This window comes from Wyeomyia smithii, chromosome 3 (assembly GCF_029784165.1).
Source record: "Wyeomyia smithii strain HCP4-BCI-WySm-NY-G18 chromosome 3, ASM2978416v1, whole genome shotgun sequence".
NCBI classification, from domain to species: Eukaryota; Metazoa; Arthropoda; class Insecta; order Diptera; family Culicidae; genus Wyeomyia; species Wyeomyia smithii.
In genome coordinates, this window is record NC_073696.1 from 68,889,352 (window position 1) to 68,904,103 (window position 14,752).

Sequence of the window (14,752 nt, forward strand, 5' to 3'; positions counted from 1 at the left end):
CGTTTAATTCAACTAACCTAAAGGGTGACACCTAAAAATGTGGAATTTTTTTAGGCTGTCTTACTCCGGAGATCGGGTAACCAACCCCCGATGGAAACTATGGTCGTATGCTGACTGAGAAGGGAATCGTACGCAAATATTAGGGGCGGCGTACAACAGCGTCTGACTAGGAGCGGGCAGCTGAACTATGGAATGCTGTATCCCGCCAGCTACACCTAAGATGGCAGCCCCATCAGCAGGATGTAGGTATCGCGAACCAGGTAAGGTAGCATACCGAAACCTTTCTTTCAACCACGAACAACGAAATTAGAAATATGGAACGGATAAATCGGCAAAGACCTAGGCTACGAACACGGAAAAAGATTAGGGTAAACGATTGGAAATTCGGTGCTTGGAACGTCTGAACTCTCAATGAATCGGCGCGAGCTGGCTTGCTTGTTCGAGAAGTACAGCGGCAGGTAGTCGAAATCGGAGCGATTCAGGAGGTTCGGTGGTCAAATTCCATGCAGTAGACCCTATTGCACGCACTTTCTTCAAGTACCACATCTACTACAGTGAAGGCAAAGTAGCGAAACGGGGCGTCGGTTTTGTAGTGCTGGGAAATCAGAAAAAAACAGTCATCCGGTGGAGGTCAGTGGATGACCGTATATGTGTGTTAAAGATTGAGGGCAAATTCATCAACTCAACACCTACGCACCGACAAAGCGTCGTACACAAACTACGTAACGCATGAAGGGGGGAGGGGGGTTGAGTCTGGGTTACTTATCGTTGCGTAGGGGGAAGGAGGGTAGTAGAGACAATTACGTAACTGTAATGTTTGCTTGAAATTGAAAATTTTAGAGGGGGGTCAGGCTGTTCAGCGTTACGTAATTTTGGGTGGGTAATATGGAACGTTACTTATCGTTACATAGGGGGGAGGGGGTCTGAAATCTAGATTTGTAGCGTTACGTAATTTGTGTACGACGCTCAAAAGACAAATTCGAGTGCCCAAAACACGACGTAAAAGTCGTCATCGGAAACGCAAACGGACTAGTTAGGAGGGAGGAATTCTTCTGTCCGGTTATTGGAAGGCATAGCCTCCACTCGTCATTCAATGAAAACTGCCAGAGGTTAATAAACTTTGCCGCGGGCAGAGGAATGGCCATAATGTAGCTCCAACTTTCCACGTTCAAATATTCGAAACATACCTGGAGGCATCCAAATGAAGAAGCCAGCTCCCAGATCGATTACGTACTGATTGACGGTCGGCACTTTTCGAATCTTACTGATGTTAGGGGACCAAACATTGGCTCTGACCATTATCTCGTCGTTTGTCGCGCACTGTTGTCGAACGTGCTGAAATCTCGCACAGAGAGGACGAGCCGCATGCTCACTGCGGTTACGCGTCAGAGCAGAGAGAGATACAGGGAGGCAACAGCTGCCGAAAGTAGAGTCCACCGTCGGAAGAAGCGCGAGTACGAGGAGCAGGTGCTCGCCAGCGCAGAGGACAGCTATGCTAGAAACGACGTGCGGAGCTTCTATAGAACAGTCAACAGGGTCAGAAGCAGGAACTTCCCTGTGCCGGTCATGTGTAATAACAAGGACGGCAACCTGCTTACTGATGAACCGAGTTGCTGCCAGGTTCAAGGAGCATTTTCAGGCGCGAACAAGCTGTGGAGCCAACAACGCAGGAGGAGGTGAAAAAGGCGGTTAGTGAGCTGAAAAACGGCAAGGCCGCTGAGAAGGATGATATCCCAGCCGAACTTCTGAAAGCGGGAAGCGAGCGGCTGTACTATGCGATCCGCCAGATAATACATAGGACTTGGGGGAACGAACAAATGCCGAACGACTGTTTGGAAGGCCTCATATGCCCTATCTATAAAAAGCGTCATCGATTGGATTGTCGCAACTATCGAGGCATTACGTTGCTCAATTCCGCATATATAGTACTCTCCCGTATCCTGTTCTTCAGATTGAGACCGTTGACGGAATCCTTTGTTGGCGATTACCAGGCTGGTTTTCGGCAGAGGCGTTCCACGACGGATCAAATTTTCACCCTGCGGCAGATCCTCGATAATTTCCGGGAGTACAACTCACCGACTCACCATCTGTTTGTAGATTTTAAGGTGACATACGATTCAGTGAAAAAAAAGAAACGAGCTGTTACAGATAATGCTGGAGCACGGTTTCCCGACGAAACTAATTAGGCTGGTTCGTATGACACTAGAGGGATCGAAATCATACGTACAGATAGCTGGCAAGACATCATCCGCCGACATCACCCTAGAAAAACTATCATGACCTTAATGGCTAGATGGTCAAAATAGGAGAATTAATAAACAGAAAATTTGAAAATGAATGTAGATTTAACTTTTCTGAATTAAGGGTAACTTTATTTACGTGATCGTGATCGTGATCGTGGCTATTTTCAGCAAAAAACTAGAAATATCTTCACAACAAACGAAAATATCAAACCAATATATTCTACAAAAATTCGAGGTTTAGCAAAATGTACAAAATTTTACAACAAAAATAAATAAAAATATCAAACCAATATAGGTATTCTACAAAAAAGCGCGGTTAAGCAGAATGAACAAAATCTTAGAACACTTTGAACTGTGTCGATGATTACAGAAAAAGTTATGGACGAATAACTAATTTTGAGGAGTGTTCCTCGTAAAACTTTATTTCGTAATATCATACGTACAGATAGAAGATTACAGTGTTCAGTAGGGGTGTGCGAAACTGGCTTTTCTGGTGTCGAAACGAAACGAAACGAAATTAACCCTTAATTTCGATTTCGCCAAATTAGTCGAAACGAAATCAAGGTGGATTTCGAGTTCTCGAGACGAAACGAAATTGGTCTCTAAATTTCGCGAAATTTCGCGAAATTTCGAAAAATAAAATAAATGTTTCTGAAACATAGCATTACAATGATTTGTAACGTTGGAGCGTACGCTAACGAAGTACCCTTCAACAGCTGATCGCAAGGTGCTTACCTGGTCGACGAAGAGTAACGTAGGTATTCAGTTATCGATAAACCGACAATGACGAGAAAATCAAAAATGTTAAAAACTAAAATCTTGATGCATTCATTTATACAGATTATATTGCAGGTAATAGTAGCGCGATAGATACAAATGATATAAAGGTCAAACTCGAAATGTCTTTGTAAATAATAATTTAATGAACTTCTGAACTGATTCTTTTGGTTTGAATGCAACTATGTTTAAAATAGTAATCCTTCTTTCATAGCACTTTCATCATTCAAAATCCAAGTTTTGTCCTAGAGCTCGAACTGGAAAAAATGAGAGATGGTAGGTAGGTTTTCAACCATTCCTGTGAGTTTTGGTGTCCCTAGCAAAGATAACTTTTCCAAAGAGTTGTTCCCTATGCAAACGTAAAAGCGACGAATCCGATAAGCAATTCCTCGGCGGCCTTCTGATGCATTTCTGCATTCTCTAAAAGCAGCAAAATTCACAGGAATGGTTGAAAAGCTGTAAAACCTTTGGAGGGCAACTTTTTTTTCGCTTTTGTCGACCAGTGTTATTGAATTTTTTTTAACACCGTTTAGTCAGACTAGACTAAGTGACATTTTTATCAAATCGAGGAAAATAAAATTTAAGTTAACTATTCTGTAAACTTTGAAGTTTTCAATATTTTTGCACATATTTTAATATAACTTAAAATTACTTTTTGACTGAGCAGTTCCACAAAAAATGTCTCAGTTTCAATATTTTTTGTCATTTTAGATTTGGCCTAAACTTTGCATAAACGTTTCTATAGGCTGAGAAGCTAGTTAAAATGCTATTTTGGGAGGGTTATTGTGATTATAAATATTTTCAGAGCCAAAAGTTTTTTGATCAGTGTGACGTCTCTGGAAAAGTTTTAGACAGTAATTTTATCTTTCCGATAAAAAAAACTCTGAAAAATTGATTTTTTTAATGTAAAAGAAACATTAAAATTAACATAAAAAAGCTTATTTTTCAAAAATCTTTTTTTGTGTAAAAATTACAAAAAAAAATACCGAAGCGATGAAGAAATCAAAGAAAAATTAAATTTAAGAAAAATTTACAACATGTTTATTTTTGGAAGGACAATATTATTATCTATAACTTTGCCAAAGGCACTATGCCAATCAAACCAACTGTTTCGATTATAAAAATATTTTAATTACCCACAGAGTGTCCAATTGGAGATTAAAATTATTTTTTCAGCTAAATCGGTTTGTTTGACTGGCATAACTAGTGTCTCTGGTAAGGTTGTAGAAAATAATTTTGTCCTAAAAAAATATGCCCTGTGAGTTTCTGCGACACCCAAAATAATAAAATGCATTCGGGACCATTCCTAAACTACGTGGTCATATTTTGATCCCTTTCATACCCCCCTTCTCCTCCGTGGTCTTTCGTGGTCTTTTGTTTTGTGATCTTATTCTGCAAATATATGTACAATAAAGTATGAAAAATTTATGAAAAAAATGAAGGTTCAAGAAAACTGATTATTAGATATTGCGCAAATTGTAAATAGAATTTTCAGTAATATCATTTTCTCAAAACCAAAATAACAAACAGATAATGGTTGTTTAATTATTGATAATATTTCATTGTCTTTAACAAATATAATAATTTCCTTACCTGAAAGTAATTTAAAATACGCTTTTCTGTTGAGTATATTCAAAATGATTTTTAATTTGTTGTTGAGTATCAAAATAAATAAAATTTGTTTAAGCAAATTGATCATCTACGATAAATTTCTCGCTTATAGTTATGGTAAATTGTATACTCATCTAGAAATCATCTAGAAAAATATTTAGTTGATAATAAGTGAAACCTTTTAATTTAATTTTAATTTAATTTATTTTCGATATATTTTTTACACTTGAATCGCTAGAACAAGTTTGCACTTCCAGTGAGCATCTGCTCTTTTAAGGAAGTGTGATACGATGTTGTTAACTATAAGTTGAAGCTGGTGATGATACTTGTCGACAATTGTGGGGTGGTGCTGGTGGTTCGCGCGTTGATGGCGTTGCTCTGGTTACGGCGTACGGCAGAGGCATTGGTGAGTAGTGTTTTGTGGTATTCGGGTGTAATCCAGAATTGGGCTAGATACTGTGGTATTTTCGTTTTCATGATAGCTCGCAAACGACGCTTGAAGATATATGTTGTTTGGGCATTTTTACATGATGGGGGGAAGTCGTTAAACAGTTTGCTACCAATGTACGACATTTTTTGCGACCGTATTCCGTGTTGAATCGTGGCAAATACAGGTGACCAGTTTGTCTGCTTGAGCGGTTTTCGTGCATTCTTCTTGTGACAAGGACGGTTGAATTGATGTTATTTCGCAAGTGGATCAACATTTGATACTCCTGGGGTACACGGATTGGTAGGGTTGAGTCCCTGGGATCTTCGTATAGTAGATGAGTGGGATACAGATGAGGTTTCCGGAACACGGCTTTCAAGCTTCTGTTTTGTATCACCTGTAGCTCTCTCAAAGAAGATTTGCAAGCCAGTCCCCACGTTGCAACTAGGTACTGGAGCCGAGAATGGATTAGTGAGAAGTATAGTGTTTTCATAGTCGCCAAAGGCAAAAATGATGAAACCTTCCTTAATATACCACAGAGTGATGTTAGCTTTCGCTTGAGAGACTCAAGATGGGCCTTCCAGTTCATTCTATTGTCTAGCGTTAGGCCGAGAAATGGGTATTCAAATACTTCTTCGATGACACGATTGGCGATTTCAATTGGCTCGCGAGCCGGGAGTTTTCTGCGGAACGAGTGAATGAGCATATACTTGGTTTTCGATAGATTCATTGACATCAAATTAGTTTGAAGCTGGATAGCAGTGCATTCTGTTTCTTGATAGAAGACTGACGTGTCGTCAGCAAAGAGACGTAACTTTCCATGCAGCTCTAACTTGGCCAGGTCATTAATAAACAGCAGAAAAAGAATTGGCCCCAAGTTACTACCTTGGGGCACACCAGTCGACACGGCCCCATAGTGATCAACGGGTAATCATCTTTTAGGCACCTGACGATAGCATTACTTAAACCTGGGACGTAGGGAAGTGATGCGATAAAAAGCCCGAGAAAAAGAAATTGAATCCACCAACGCATCGTGCTTTGTGATGTGGTAAAAGTTTGTAGGTAATCTCTAAACTGCCGCTCATAGCAAGTCCGTCCCATTTGCGTTTTGGTGCTGACGAGAAAACAGCAATTGAAAATCGTAACGCTTTAGGTGAAATTTTGCACTCAAATGCTTTTTCAATCAATACCATCAACAGAATTTAGTACTGCAATGACAATCTAACACTTTTGCATCATAAAATTTGCATGAACACCGAAATTTGATTAAAATTTGTTGAAAATCATAAGCTGGGACTCACAAGCGATTACTTTTACGGTACGTAGCCAGAATGATAGCAAGTCAGTCCCACAGCCAGCTACGACCGGTGATGAAAAACAAACTACTGCAAATCGATGGCGGTGCTATACCGTGCGTTTGGAATGAATCTATCGCTGGTCAATTCATAAATGACCTTCTTTCGTGCTTTATTAAACAAGTTTTTTGTGAGAAGCATAACACAATATACCTACCAACTGCGCCGCTCAAAATAAAATTAGATTTTGTTTTTACATACTGATAAATTCAAAGTCAGTTTAGGTGTAGGAACTTGTTCTAAATTTTCCTGAGAGCGGACACACGTTCGTGACGGCGGACAGCTTTCACGTAGCAGTGGAAACAAATATGAAAGAATACCTATAGCTTAGGAAAATGTTTGCTCCGTTAAAAAACAGCTAAGTAGCGTACCGAAGTATTTAATATGACTGACAAATTCTTCAAAACGAAATTCACGACAATAATTGAACAATTCTTAAGCACGTCGTTACATAAAATACGGATAAAATACGAAAAGTAGTATTTACTCAAGAATGCTTCAACTAACAATACAGTGACACACCTAAAGCGTTCACTGTCAACAAACAACAGCTGAAAGAAGCTACTGGTGGAAACTTTGTCTTGAAGAAAACATTGTACTATCAGCTAGAGCCACACGATGTAGAACGCGTAAAATTTAATCAAACCTCCTATCGAATATCACTTGGTACATCCAATTCTAAACCTGAAGACCATTAGTTTTGGTAAATATCACATTTTTCATAATCATTATTGGCTGTGGGGTTAAATTGCGAAGATTTTTTCAATGGGACCGACTAGCGATCACTTTTGCTATGGGACAAACCAACTTGCTATTTTTTTCATAGTTCCTCAGAACAAAGTATTCAAAAATATTTGTTTTATCGAAAGTAGATATAAAAAGGAATTGATTCCATAAATAAACTCAAAATTGATAAAAATGCAATTGGGACGGACTTGCCATGAGCGGCAGTAAAGCTCAAACTAACTCTAACGTTTCAATATAGGTACTTTGAAAGAGATCCTATAGACAGCTATGACAACCTATCGTAAAGCTTTGTACGAAAAACGGTACAACTATATGTAAGTTTTTTGAAAAAAACAATGTCAGAGTTTTTGAAGAAAAAAAAATGTACTATTTTTATAAAATGTTTTTAATAAACTTGTAGATCCCCTTAGGAAGGCCAAGTTCAAAGGCCGAAACGTCGGACATAAAACCTAGTAGCGTTTTGATACACCCCTAAGACTGAAAAAGCCGTATTTCCCTTGAAATAAATTACAAAGTTTTTGAATGTCGAACAAAACATAAACATCTTTCTTTCTTCCTTCAGTTCACGAACATCCAGGTCTTATATATTGTTTTTAAGACCAAAACGTTGATTTTTTTACCGGTCGTTGAGTATTGAAATATACTTTCAGGAAAAATAACATAAATCCCGACGCATTGCAAAATAGAACTATTATTCTAAAGAAGTAAATGACATATAAGGCAAAGCCTGTTTAAAACAAAAAAAAATTTTCTTCGTTCGGATAAATTTGAAATATGTTTCAAAAATTTGATTACAGTTAATTGCTGACAACTCTCAAACTTTCCGTGACACTTATTAATTAGTCGTGTCAAATAAATATATTAATTAAAAAATTGCGAAAGCTTCGACTTGACTTAGTGGCAATAATAAATTATAAGTCAGAAAAAAGACTACGTGGTCTATTCGTTAACCCGCACGCGGGGGGATTTTTCGTGGTCTTTTGATAAGCCACCCCCCGTCTCCCTATATATGACTACGTGTTTGGGAACGGCCCCTTTGAAACAAACCAAAAATTATTTTTCTTTCAACCAATCAACAGTTAGAATGGAATGTTGTAATGCAAAAACAAATAGTTTTCTCTTTACTCAATCAAGTTATTCGAAATCATCCTCGTTCTCTTATTTCTCGTTCTTTCTAACCTTTCTTTTCTTCTACCTTGTATATACGTCAAGTGCAAAGTCAGAATCACTTCTATGCCATAATCTGAACTTGTTTTTGACATTGTAAAATTGTGTGTCCCCTAAACAAGAGTAACATTTCTCAATTATGTGTTCAACGATAGCGAACCATTTACTTTTTATTCATTCATTGATCAAGTATACTCTTTTGATAACACGTTTAAAATATTTTTGATAAGGTACCTGGCAATTTTGAAACTTATGCTGACTTTGAAGTCAGAGTGTTTTGAAACAATACTAAAAATTCAGGCAATTACAACTTTTTCTGCTTAACACATCGATCACTCTGTCTGCACACTATAAGGCATGATATCTGGTCAGCCTAGTGATAGCAATGAACTATCTGATAAAACACATTTAAATACACTACGGTGTGCGAAGAGGAGTCCTCTAACACAGAGAAATCCGAAAAAACGCTTGAAAATTTTTACAAGTCGAGTAGCATAGAACATTTGGCCTGTAAGATAGAGCTTCAGAGCTTTAGTTTTGACAGAAATTGCTATGCCCTCCTAAACGAAAGACAAAAAGTGACCTCTTTAACCTTGTGGGCTGCAAATATAACCACATTTTGATGTACGTAAAAGATGCGTAAAATTTATTCCTACAAACAAATTACTAGATACCTTGTAGCGCATTTGGACGGCTTCATATTCCTCGAATTTGACTTCAGTGATGACATGAATTTTATGCTCTGCGTGAATAAAAAATACCTCCCGCATGATGTTACGGTTTTGTCTTTAAAAACAAAAATTACCGGCTGAGAGTTTATTCTTCTATAACTGACTTAGTATACCAGATATCTGTTGAGATATATTCAATTTAATTTATAGTCGCAATGAGCACAAACCAAAATAATGTAATAATGTGCATCGGAAATTTGGTCCGAAATTTCGCGAAATTTCGTAATCGTCGAAATTGGAACTTTAATTTCGCGAAATTTTAGGCGGAATTTAGCGAAATTCAACGAAATTTTTCGGCAATTTCGCGAAACCGAAATTTCGCGAAATTTCGGGAAATTTCGAGTTTTGCGAAATTATACGAAATCATTCGAAATCTCGCACAGCCTTAGTGTTCAGCAATTCTTTTTCGCATAGATTTTCCTACAACTTTGCTGAAGAAATCAATCTGGTATTTTGAAAATTATAAAAAATAGTTTTTATATCTAACTACTAGGGGAATTGATCAAAAAACCGAAAATGCCAAGAGAAAGGCCTTGTTATATGGAATAAACTTACTGAAGACACTAGGTACATAAAACCAATATTTCACAGTCAAATCTAAAACGATCACGATTTTTCAAGTTTAGACCACTGTGCATCCTAATTTCAGTTCAGTTTCAGTGCTTTATCACATTAGGAAAGGTAAACACGTTCAAGTGACGCTGTAATAATTGCGATGCTCATTATAATTGTACAAAAGCTTGAATGCTAAAGCGAAGGATCAATACCGAATAAATGAACCCTGATAAACCATAATTTGGAAATTGTTGGACATGGGAAAACGTTCAATAAAACATACACCTCAATATTTCAGATAACTCAGATAAAACTATCTTGCGATATTTTGTTTTATTTCGCTATATTTAACTTATTACAAGTACTACTTAACAGATTATTATAAATATTGTTGCATATAGCTTTGCTATGAACTGAGAGACAAAATATTTATTCTAATACACTTTATATCAGGTGAAAAAGAACCAATTAATTATTGATTCATTTTATTTAGTATAAATCATGAGTATAACTATACTTTTAAATTATATGAACTTCAATATGTGTAGTACATAATTCAAATGTTGAGTGATGGTTTAAACCCTTCCTACATGTCGTTTCGCAAACAATTTTACTTTTCAATGCATGTGATGTGGGTAAATTTCAGCATAATCCACTTTAGAATGTTCCACGTTAATGATGAATGGAATAACTACGTTGATAATGGTCAGCAACATGCACCCAACGGAAGTGAATGTTTTCAGCTTGGTCCAACGGTGTTGATCATGAACCTGAAATGCAAAGTTTAACAGTGGTTGTGATTATTCGCGCAAGAGATACTTACCGCGATCGTGACCACATTGACGGCAATTAAAATCTGCATCGCTAGGGAAAATATAACCAGCACCGTACTGGCAATGAAATTTTGGGCCTCCCGAAAGCTAACCAGCAGCCTCAGTTGGTTGCTGGTCGCTGCCAGGAAGGAAACATTGAGCGAAATTTCCAGCACACTTCGGTACAGATCGTAGTTGTTGTATTCCGCCACAGAATTGTACACTGATTCAGTTTCGTAAAACATATCACCACCAATCGGCGTAGCTGTTAGTGGTGAAATTTGTTGTGAACTTTTCGTTGGTTCCATTTCGTCGGTTATACTACAGATGCGAAGAGAATTCTGCATTTGCGTGCTAGGTGGGTTGATTGTTTACTGCTGACTGAAGGTATCAAAAGTGAAAAACGCACGTCTGATTGTATCGCGCTTGCAGATGTTACGGAAGATCTTGGATAGATTATTTTTTTAGCCTTATCAGGTTTTACACCTGCACGATTGTTTGTCTTACGTTATAAAACTATCCGTCCGACTGTGACGGCTGCCCGCTTCCAGCAGTACCGTCTGTAACTACCAACGAAGCAACTAAGATATTTATAACTGTAATGATCGTCACTCCTATCGATGTTGCGATCTTTAATTTTTCAATCTTCGAACTGATTTTAGATTTTGGCTGACTCTGTAAAGAGTAAAATATAACGTAAACTTCCCGAGCAGCACGCCGCCTCCGTGATAAAGAACACTAATGTTTACCTTTATAATAATAACTCCACTTGCCACCAATATTTGCAACACCAGCGACGTTATAATCAGCGTAATGCACGCGATATACGTCTTCGATCGGTTGTTGTAGGTTATCAGAAGCCGCAGCTGGTTGGCATTGGCCGTGAGAAGCGAAATATCCATCGCGCTCTCGGCAATTCCTTTGTGGATATTGTAGGCCTGCGTTTGCTGACCGCGACTTCTCCGGGCGCCATCGATTTCTGTTGCGCTGTCACTACGCATCACCAGACTCGTGGATTCGGCTCGATCTATCATTTTGGGCTTTTCAAAACTAGTCGAACCGACCGAAGTCATCTCCACTGAGGTGTTATTTTCCTTTGCCATACTTGCAGCTGCGAACAACTCACTGTTTTTATCCTACAGTCAGATATATTTTTACTTGCCTTCGAAATTTTTTTTTCCAAAAAACGAAGTCAACGCATACTAAGGTGCATTTAATAATCTCGTAAATTCACGTGAACTTGTCTCTAAAGTTTACAGCACCCTTTCAGATTTTATCGAAACTTTGGCATTTGGTGACTCACATCGGTAACAAAGGCAACTTTTCAAACCTGAGTTCTCACAAATATAATCTCTTTTTGGAAGGGATAATGTTTTATTCTAACATTTTTACGACTAATTTTATTTAAAAACTATAGGGTCTACGGAATTTTTGTTAAAAAGTTCCCTTAAAAAGTCTAAAAATCACTCCAGTTAGCAATATGACCTACTTGTTCCTTGGGATTGCATAAATCTGTCAAGTATTATTTAACAAACAAAATCACTAACATACCAATTAATCACTCTAGATCTTCTACAACCACCGTACGTAGGCCTGGTAATTTCTCATGTGGTCATTGGAGATAATTGTTTTTCATCTCTAATAGCATATTCACTCGCCTCTAATTAAATCGCTTCGATTAGTGATACTTTATCGGCTGACTTTATCGGAAAGATTGATGAACAGACGACATTAAGACAACCAGAACGGGAACAAAAAAAACTCTCTATAGCACTGTCACCACACGCTCTATTTCCGCTCGGCTTTGCCAATCGAATGTCACCTTAAAGATCACCCATTAGTTCCGTATGATTGCACGTCAAGATGCACTGTCTGCTTCAGCAAAGAAAAAGTTCCCAGCTTTCCAGACAATGATATTCTATGCTGTGTTAACCGAGGTCATCACGAGACTACACTGCGCGATTCCCCGTCGTCGTTGAACGGGGCTTTCAACCAAGTGTCGTATCCGCCGAACACGTTGATTGTTGATAAGGCGGTACATACAAAACAAAAACCGCCTTTTCGTGTGGTTTTATTCTGTTGGAACTTTGCGATAGTTTCCTTATGCTGTAGCGCGCTTTTTGGGTCTATGCTGATATGTCACAATAAAATTCACTGCAACTGACACTTTACACTGCCGTCGCACTGAACGACATTCGAAGAAATGCATTCAATGCGTAGCACGTGCAATGCGTACTAGTAAATGAAAGCGGTTCTCAGTAATAAAATTGCAAACTTTAAGGGTGTTTGTAGAATAAGTCCCGATACAACTGTGAGAATGCTGTACGTTGTATCGGTTGGTCGTGACGCGTGATACATAGTGTCTTGATGTAATTACAATCGGAGCGATAGCACATTTTTACACGATTCGTAATATTAGAAGTTGTATATGATTGGATGCTGCCGGGTTTGCGCTATGATATAGGACTGACGAGAAACCTTTGTGAAGCGTAACCGACAGTATGCAATGAAAACTGATCTGTTGTTCAGAAATGTGGGATTCTCTGGAGTAGTTGTTGCATTACATGAGCCACATTTACTTGAATATTTGGTAAACGGTAGAATATTCTAAATATAAAATGTAATTATTTGTATGTAACAGATTGAGACGTGGTGAATATTTCAATCTGTTGTATAAAAAGCGATTCTTGAAAGCACAGGAGTAGATCCCAGGGATTTTTGTGTACACTCATTAGTGGTTCACTCAATTAAACAGTTCTCTAACAAGCGCTCAAAATGTAATAGCTACTGTTTCAAGTCTTTCTGTTCTCCATTCTAGGGTAACTATCCGTTACACGGGCCGAAGGGGTACATATTTCCAGCTTTTTATTTAACGAATATAGCTGACATGAGTCCAATTCCCGCAATCTTGGTTATGCAACAATTCTGAATTAGTAAATTTTTTAGAACTACTAGTTACAGGTTTTGATTTCACAAATGTATTATAGAGCAAAAAAGTCTACGGTTAGTAGTGAACTCGTAGTAAAATAATAGTGACTTTTTATACAAATAGTGACCAAAAAGTAGATATCGGGCTAAAAAGCACTATAAAATCTAACTTAAATTGAATTATGTTTCATATGTTTAGTGTATATGTGTTTAGAACATAGGATTGTATCTGTATATGTGTTTAGAACATAGGATTGAAACATGTTGGCTAGTTCAATGTTTAGGGACAACAACAAAACAAGCATTCTTGCTAAAGAAACTAGTGATCAGACGAACCTTATTTACCTCGATAAGCTGCTGGGCTTTACCCATAGTTTTTTTTTCAACGTTCTGTCATCAAAACTCGGTCATCAATCAGTATACTCTTTCGGACGTGGAGAAGCAGTGGTCTACACCAATACGTTTTACCGTGGGTCGCCGCCAATTCTGTCTTCACCACCTTAGTAATCGAAGGATATTTATGATAGCCTGTGGCCGTCTTCATTACAAAACGTTGATTCCAAAAATTCTCAACCCTTCAACCAAGACTTTCATTCTAAACGCCCACTCACTTGGATGGGTTCCACTCATCTATGAGAATGTCTGAGGCAATTTAAACAATATATTTTGAGACCCGGCGGACCTAAGGAGCAAATAAACTTCAGACACTGGTAATGTTTGATAAAATAGTAGGAGGGTGGTATCCGGTATACGACCGCATAGTTGATGTAGGATTACAATAGTTTTATATTAATAATATTACCCTTTGAGGCTCTGTTTGATTTGAGCTCGTTTTACTTTTGGCACGGTTCGATTTTGGCACACATGTGCCAAAACGAGCGATTATGTCTAAACACATTTCTTAGTCTTCTTGATTATTTCAACCAATTTAAGTTCAACATCCTCCAAAAGAAGGGTATTTTAGTTCGTTATGTTGTCGAAGTGGATGACTTGAATCGGTAAAATGGTTCCTGGAATATGACGAGAACATGTGCCGGTATAATATAATGATCAAGGTCTAAACAGTACTAAGCCTCTAATTACAGGTAGTAATATCAAGTATCAAGGTCGTCAGCCTCAATTCATCAAGCGACACCTCAAACGACTTGAAACTAAAACTAGTTCATTGGTGGAAATACCTATGAAAAAACGTCATGAAAAGAGAACCGTTCATTTTTGGCAAATTCTGCCATGTCGTGTTTGGCAAAATCGAACGGGGTCTGTATTTTGATTATTTATTTGCAGCACTCTATTTTAGAGAAAAAAGTATTTTCTCTTCAACATTGATGAATACCTTCCATTCTAATACAGTCAATTTTCTTCAATACGCGAAAAGGCAAGTTTCTATACAGACCTAAAT

General features: G+C 37.9%; 1 protein-coding gene across 1 annotated transcript; it reads right to left on the minus strand.

The window, feature by feature from the left end:
- Nucleotides 1-9,962: 9,962 nt before the first annotated feature.
- Nucleotides 9,963-12,742, minus strand: LOC129729368 (ninjurin-B-like). Its single transcript, XM_055687892.1, has 3 exons — nt 11,175-12,742; nt 10,437-11,100; nt 9,963-10,383 (listed from the first exon to the last, which is right to left on the minus strand). The coding sequence occupies exons 1-2, from the start codon at nt 11,526-11,528 to the stop codon at nt 10,942-10,944; spliced, it is 513 nt and encodes a 170-aa protein (XP_055543867.1). The 5' UTR covers nt 11,529-12,742; the 3' UTR covers nt 9,963-10,383; nt 10,437-10,941.
- Between the last annotated feature and the right edge of the window lie 2,010 nt (nt 12,743-14,752).

Coding starts and splice junctions, on each gene's coding strand:
- LOC129729368 (XM_055687892.1), bottom strand. CDS start 11,528: ATGGCAAAGGAAAATAACACCTCAGTGGAGATGACTTCGGTCGGTTCG. Junction 11,101..11,174: donor GTGGAGTTATTATTATAAAG/GTAAACATTAGT, acceptor TACTCTTTACAG/AGTCAGCCAAAATCTAAAAT.